The sequence below is a fragment of the Varroa destructor genome, unplaced genomic scaffold, assembly GCF_002443255.2.
Source record: "Varroa destructor unplaced genomic scaffold, Vdes_3.0 BEIS01000005.1, whole genome shotgun sequence".
Taxonomy (NCBI): domain Eukaryota; kingdom Metazoa; phylum Arthropoda; class Arachnida; order Mesostigmata; family Varroidae; genus Varroa; species Varroa destructor.
In genome coordinates this window covers 28,260,178-28,267,965 of record NW_019211458.1, presented here as the reverse complement: position 1 = coordinate 28,267,965, position 7,788 = coordinate 28,260,178, and the positions used below count along the sequence as shown (strand labels likewise).

The window sequence follows — 7,788 nt, the reverse complement described above, 5'->3', positions numbered from 1 at the left end:
CTACACGATGGAAATCATAATAAAGTTATCGCAGAATTATTCAATTTATTCTAGTAGCTCCATTTTCTGTTAAAATTGGTAAAACTAATTCCTTACATCATCTAAACATGAATGTCAGTTGGGTGTTCCCGAAGACCTATCATAAATGATATAACATTCGTCCGATAGGAGGCCTTACATTATCAATTTCAAAAAATTTCAGCCTGATGCAACCTTATGCAATGCAAAAAAATCTAAAAAAACTTTAGTATGTTCATCTTTCTGTCTGTACAACTACTATATATGGTACATAACGAAAAGATAACCTGCTATAAAAATAAAGCTCCCCAACAATTGAACAGCTCAAATAGCAGATGGAAGTAATTTCACTTTTATTACACAGTGTACCACGACGCTCGAGGAGGCTCAATAAAAGCGAGACGTCAACCAATCATCTAATGGCTTCAGTAATAAATGACAAAATAAATAAATAAAATAAAAAATTACAATTTACATTACTGCTGTACCATAGATGGAAACATATGTCTCTCATGAGAAAGTTTGTTGGCAAGCAATATATGAGAAACATTTATCGAGTGTGACGTCCTTGTACTGTGCGACATGAGGAAGATTAGCCATGCCATTTTCTCTGGTAGAGCTTACACAGGAAACACTCGTCTACAGAGAAACACGAGACGTATGACGGTTGGGCACAAGTGGTTGAAATAAACAGCGCGCTTCATTGATTGCTAACGTTACCTATAAAATGATTTTCCACCATAGTCCTCTTTTACGGCCATTGACTTATGGCCGAGTTTCAAATCACGTGTTGATAACTTGTACTACATTTTTCAATTTATTTACGTGAACGACTTGTACAGGTTCAACTTTCAATTATGTCATTAAAATAAATACTATGGTAGACAACTTCTAGACCGATGTACTAACAATCCTTTTTATACTAGTCCTTCATTCGAGTATGGCGTTTTCACCAACATGGATAGGTAATGAATGTTATACTATATTTGAGTTTGATCTTGTGGCTACTTGTCCAGCGATGATAGTACCCTAGAGTATGTAAGAGGAATATTCATATGTGTATATATATGTGTGTGTAAATGTATAAACACACACATATATATACACACTGCACATATAAATGTGACAGGATTTTTGCAAAATCATATCAAACAGAACGAAATAAATAAAAAAAGATGATAGAAAAACAAGAAGAAAAGCGACTCCTAGCCTGGTTGTTTCTGGATGGAAACCTCACGTAAGGACATTGAGCTCTTTAGCACCAACGCATGTTTAATGTCTAATGAGACTCTATCGCCTAGCTAATTTTTTCTACTATAAGATTTTCGCACTTTGAAGTTATAGAAAACAACTAGCACTTCCATCTTATGTACTGAAACAAGTTTTTCCGGAGGTTTAGTCAACTAATGAGTCGCGAGACGTTTTTTAATCGCGAATGAGAATTGGAATGCTCTTGCACGACGTTTTCCTTAAGATTAGGCATTATAATACATTGTGTAATTAGTTCACGCTGGCTGATTAAAAAAATTGCCATACCTGATATTTACAAAAGTTCTTATGGTCATAGAATGCCCAATCTCTTGAGTCGAACGCATTTATGATTTTTTAAAGCCCAATCTTTAACCCAAAATTAGAATATAGAGAACAGGCTCTGTTGTATATGGCATAATATTTAAAGGACGGTAAGCGTTTGTCGCTAGGTGGCACCTACCATCTGGGTTCCACCGGGTTGATTTAACTGTGGGTAGTGTTGCGTTAGTGCTGCTAGGCATTTTTCTTCCCAAAGAACGGATACTCTCTCCATCTCCCTTACGAATAATTCAATTTCACTCATCTGAGCTCCATTATCCCGTCGTAGAGAAGCGCATATTTCAGCGTAACAGCGTTTTGACGCATCGTCCATCTCTTCAACCTCCAGCGCATCACTGGAAGTAATATAGAAGAAGCATCTTTAGCCAACAAGCCATCAAGCAACATGACTATATCTAGGAAGTAACGAGTGGTGGGTTTTAGTCATTTTAATTTTTAATAATAATTAAATTTAACCGTTAATTTAATAGATCTAGCGTTCTACGACCAAACAAACTTGGTTTAAAAGTTAGTGAAGGAAAAGGATATTAGAAGTTGAGTGAACTATTATAAATGAGCTGCTTCGTTACGAAATATCTAGATAGTTGACAATCGCTGTCCAATGGTGTTTTATATATACCTAAAGAGTTGACCGTGACTAAACCGTTACTGCAACGCTACATTGTTACGAATTCTTTTTAACTGATAATATTAATTGCTTCCCAATAGAATTACCATATTTACATGTGAGCAAAAATGAATTCTATCGTGTATGTTCAACTCCTTATATATGTAAATCAAAGCGGCTTGCACTTTACAGGGCTCTATCATTGAAGTTCCTTTCGCTCTATCATATAATGGATCAGATAGAATAATCATAACTAACTTTTCCTCGTCGCTGGATTCCGCCATACTTTGACTAAGTTCTTGGCTGGGATCCTGTTGAAGTCTACGGATATTTGCCAGTCGATCTTCCTGGTGAGCAGCTTGCTCACCGACGATCGCTGGATAGGCAACTAGTCGCAATGCTCCACTCTCCCCAATACGTGCTATTAGGCGCACAAGTGTCCTCCGTACATACTCTTCAGGATGATTAAGTCGCGCGAATAACTGAGGAATAATTGCATGCCACGGTTCTGCAAAAACGAACATACTATGAAACGTTAGCTCAAAAATTTTATAGCGTCTATAGCAGGCAGCACGATATCAGTCAGATTGAACTAGATGAAAAAAAATCGTACATGCATAGAAATATACCTGTGACAATGTTAGTCGCCATATGACCTTCAAGTGTGTCTTGTAATGAGTGAGCATGCTTGACGATTAGCCGTAAAAGTCGCAAAGTCGCCTCGGCCTGAGCCGCATCGTTGCCTGCCGGACTCAATCGTAAGAAGTGAAAATACGCATCCAATGCGCTGTGGTAATGACGGAACACACGGGATTGTACGGCCAACTCAACTGAAAGAAGATGATCGCATGCCTGCGACAATCCAGGCTCGGGCACAGATTCAGCCTCGAGTAATGCAAGGATCTTAGAACAATTCGTTCATAGCATACGGCGGCGAGGTAGGAAAAAGGTCATTTAATTAACCAATCAATTAGTGATGTTCAATAAATGCGCAAAAAACAAGACAAAAAAGACAAATTAGTGGAAGTTTATGAAACTTGAGACTTGTTCAAAATAATTCAACCATACTAGCCAATATTGGATTATGGTAAATTAATGACACGTTGATATACAAACCGACCTTTTGTTTCTTCGATGTGCATCCACAATTTCCCGAATCACAATATTCGATTCGGCCAATGACCGAACACATTGGCGTGGACAAGTGTGCAACACCCAAAGGCGTCAGAACCGAGGAGATCAGTTTTTGTTCAACAGCAGCTATCTGTGTGTCGCCGGAGTCGATGTCTCTGCAAGCATAATTATTAATTTATGCATTGGTCCTCTTGTGAAACAAGCAGTAATGAATCCTTATACGATAACACATGACACACAGACCTAAAAAGTTGCGTGGAATTCGATATAAAATTTCTACAGTAACGCGATGCTTTTCATATGAGCGTCCCTTACCTCTTGCCGCAGTAATAGGACCAATCCGCAAACTTGAAGTAGGCTTTAGCGTAATCCGGCTTCTGTTGGCACGCCTGGCTTAATAACAGACCTACCCTCCATTGATGGTGTCCCTCGCTTGTAATCCCCATTGACAAATTTTGGACTCCGCCGGCAGTGAGAACTCGAGCCAAACCGACAAGAGACTCTGCATCGCCAGCCTGACCTTCTGATAAAACAGCGACAGCTGCAGAAGGTCCGTCAAGTGCTCGAACCAATTTGCTGTACTGGCGATTGCAAAGACCCGACGAGAACCGGTAAGCACCGCGGGCTTCTGCGGTCATCTCCGTTAGGACAAGTGTTTCGTCGATTGTCTGAAAAAAAAATGACGTTTAGTATTGGGAAAGCATACTGCAAACGTGATTAAATCTTCCATAGTTAGGCGTCATTTTTGGTATAGTACCTCTATGTGGGTTATATCATCGTTATATCTCAAGCTCGTGCGATATACGCGTAGTGCTCAATTAAGCTTAGGTATTTGTTATATCCATAATGTAACTTATGGTTTGTTCGTAATTCACAAAGTACGTTACTAAATCTTATGACACTTATCGAGTTGGGAAAGAAAAGCAACTCACCGACTCGAACCTTCGTAGTGCCTCAAAGGCAAGATTGAAATTGGATTTCTTGCGCTGTCGTGACACAAAGTTCTTGAGCTTCAATTCGTCCCACTGGGTAATATCGTCGCAAATTTTTAAGCTCCTCCGGCAGCTTTCCACTTGGTCTTTGACCATCTCCGTTAGAATGGGATTATCCTTCAGCTTCAATTTTTCGTAACTTCGAAGGGCAGTTTCGAGCTTTTGGCCGGCATGCTGCGAGCTCGCCTTTAACCATTGACTGAGACTCTCAGATAGCGTAAAGTTTGTGCTCAAAAAGTGAGCAAAACCCAGCAGTCGATTCGGCGCTTTCAGTTCGATGACAGCTTTCGTGTAAAGCGAAGCAAAGAAGCTGATCTGATCGCTATTTAAGGTGAGCTTGTTGTCAAAGAATGATTCGAGTTGCCAGACCGCCAAAGGATGTTGACATCGCGTAATCGACAGCTTAGCCACGAACGGCCTTACCCTTTGCAACCACTCCTGGCAGGTGTTGCGATTTGCGCGAAAGAAAGCCCGGCATTGCTAGAGAACACGGAAAAAACCAAATCAAAACAGATAGAACTTGGTGGTTTTAAAATTTCTTTGCTGAAGAAATTAAAGGCACTTGTAATGGCGGATTATAGCTGGCTGACTCGTTAAATTTAACGTACCTTTTCGTAGTTATTGCTGATCGTTACTGTACATTCGTAAGCCTGATACATACAGCGTTCGAGTGCATCCATAAACTTTAACATTACACAGCCCCGATGTTCATCAAGTGAACTCTTTAGGACAGATTCGATGAACCTTAGACACAAAAATCAATATGAATGTAAAAAAAAAATAAAAAGTTGATTTTTTTATGTATTTTAGGTATGCTTTTTGGCCTTTAATTTGTTTGCAATACAATGTAAAGGCAATAGTGAGTTTTTGCAAAGCAGATTTATTACTTGACATCGTAAGAAGAGTTGAAGTTTCGATAGTTAAAAAATTTACCCCAGCGAGTCCTGAGGTTTGCCCAGATAACTTTTGAGCTTTCCGTGCACAAGGTGCTGTGCACTCTGCCAAGCAAGCCAAGCCCAAAGTACGCTGGAACACGGAACTGACGAGGAACCATCCCCCTCACATTTCATGTAGAGGCGCGACAATAACGTATCGCTCAACCTATTGAAATGCCAGGACCCACGTGATAAAATTAGATTCGAAGAACAAGTTCTAGCACATAACGCTTTCAACTTTTTTAAATTCCTGTCATGCCATTTCTTTATAATAGCTGTTCTAATAATAAGTAGGACACCAGAAAACGGTGCTCTGTCTGACATATTTATACATACCTTAACCTGTTACTGAACATCAAAACACCTTTGGAACATAATATAATTAACAGAGACCAAAAAATAATATCACCTAAGTAGTAAGTTATGTGTACAAACTCGTGCTTTAAAAATTAAGCTCTTTAAAAATTAATAAAAATTAAGAACAAACTGAGACCAACTTACTTGTCGCTTTGTCCAGAAACGTACAACATAAATTTTTTGAACGCTATCGGGTCTCCTGCCTGCCAATCGTAACGTTCAACCAAATCGTCGCTATCTTCACCGGTGATATCCAAAACGGCTAAAATTTGCTTGTCTGCTGACCCGAGTTTTGCTAACTTCCGCACCTCAGACAACGTTGGCTCTCCGAAGGACCATCCTTCGAGTTTGAGAAGACCCGTCAAGATGTTCAGCGCACGTTCTGAGTAAGGGTTCTTCCACTGTTTAAGAATCACGTCGACAACTGCAGCCACTAATGCTGTCATCACGGGTGCAGAAGCTAATTGCTCCCCGTAAGCGGTTACTGTTGGGTTGAATATCAACTCATCCAACCAGTCGAGCACCAATATACTTCAGACAGAAGAATTAACGATAATCCACAGGCAAATGCAGAATTAGATACGCATTCGTCTCTATGTATTTAAGTACTATTTCATTTAGCGCACACACTATTTATGTATTCTTATCATATAATATTCGTTATTGTTGTTATAAAATAGTTAGCAGTAACCTTGTGTACACATGTGTGTGTTACTATGTATAGAAGTACGTAAGTTTCTTTACATTAAATGAGTATACTGAATCCAGTTAACATAAGACAAATAAAGGAACTTACCCTATGTATCCACCATCAGGAAGGTGTTTTGTAAAAAGCTGGAGAATCATATTAAAGTGATTTGCTGTGGCGGAAGTTGACGGCTCAATAAGGTCAGAGTTCACAACGAAGTGCGTATGGGTGATTGAGTGCACTCGTAAAAGACGGAGGATCTCAGGTTGAACGCGCTCCTCGACAACTGGATCTCCTACTAACGAATGGAGAAGTTCAAATAGCGATGGCCTTACCGCTAATAACTGGAATGGGCAAATCGTATTTGGGTAAGCTTCAAGGTACTCATGAAAAATTTACCCTCCCGTGTCAAACGAGAAGAGCATATTATTAACCAGGGAAGGTTATCACATACTAATGTATAAATAGTCTATTAATAAGTAGATTGACCATTAAGAATACAGTAGTAAAATGTAAACATGCGGATACATACATTCTATAAACGATCACTTATCAAAAAATATTAATTTAATACTCATTGTTTAAACGTAAGATAGATGTTAAATAACAAAAATAATAGAGGTGAATCACCCTGAAGAATATTACACGAAAATTACCATTAAAGAATATTATAGTGTTTTTTTGCAATGGCAAAATTACTGAGAGACAGAACTGCTTACTGAAATGAGAGAATTTTTTGTTTCGGACATTCCCTGAAGCGCACCGACGGCTGCCAAAGCTACTTTGACATTTGGACTACGAAGGTCACTTGCAAGATACTGAAACCCGGCTTGTACAAGAGGTACATCTTTCAGAGCCATAATGTCTCGGCTGACGCGGACGAAACTTTCCTGTATCTGCACACTCTTATTGCTGCGAAGCTTGTACAATGCGCCGGTTGGTGAAAACATAGCTTCCATGATTGTCATCTGAAACACATGAAACCACCGCCATGTGTCACTACTTCGGCTCAGATATTTACTTTGGCATTCTTCTAACTAAAGTTCGTAGCCGTGAAACTTTATTTATCTACAGATATGTAACATGTGGTCTTCGAGATATCTCGCGCTTTTTTAGACCATAAAATTAAGCCCAAGTTTCCCATGGTTTGTACACGTGTTTCTAGCTAACATTTCTCTAGCAATATACATAACGGCTTAGATTGAACAATGTCCATAGTATTCTTTTGTCCTCTGTCATCACACTTGCTGCCAACTTTCTATGTAATTTAAATACGCTTTTGATCGTTTCGCTCAAACTGTGTGCGGTGTTTCATTGCGAAATTGGAAACAGCGATCCTCAGACTATTCAATAATAGATTAGCCCTTTAAGCAAGCGCATCGACGTATGCAGTATCGGTGTATGCTTAGACCAGATACAGATGCCATTTACCAACATACTAACTAGTAGAAACGGTTCCTGCTTGTA

General features: G+C 39.3%; 1 protein-coding gene across 2 annotated transcripts in view; it reads right to left on the bottom strand.

Moving 5' to 3' along the window:
- Positions 1-7,788, bottom strand: part of nonC (serine/threonine-protein kinase Smg1) — a 31,681-nt gene that overhangs the window by 20,718 nt on the left and 3,175 nt on the right. For both annotated transcript variants that reach the window (XR_015329398.1, XM_022806667.2), the window contains exons 7-17: positions 7,041-7,289; positions 6,430-6,665; positions 5,778-6,164; positions 5,275-5,442; positions 4,950-5,085; positions 4,282-4,821; positions 3,665-4,017; positions 3,336-3,504; positions 2,845-3,118; positions 2,474-2,723; positions 1,730-1,943 (exon numbers count right to left, since the gene is read on the bottom strand). Coding sequence is in view for 1 of the 2 variants with exons in the window: in XM_022806667.2 (XP_022662402.1) it covers positions 1,730-1,943; positions 2,474-2,723; positions 2,845-3,118; positions 3,336-3,504; positions 3,665-4,017; positions 4,282-4,821; positions 4,950-5,085; positions 5,275-5,442; positions 5,778-6,164; positions 6,430-6,665; positions 7,041-7,289 (2,976 nt within the window). In the remaining variant the exon portion in view is untranslated. The remainder of the gene's footprint in view (positions 1-1,729; positions 1,944-2,473; positions 2,724-2,844; positions 3,119-3,335; positions 3,505-3,664; positions 4,018-4,281; positions 4,822-4,949; positions 5,086-5,274; positions 5,443-5,777; positions 6,165-6,429; positions 6,666-7,040; positions 7,290-7,788) is intronic.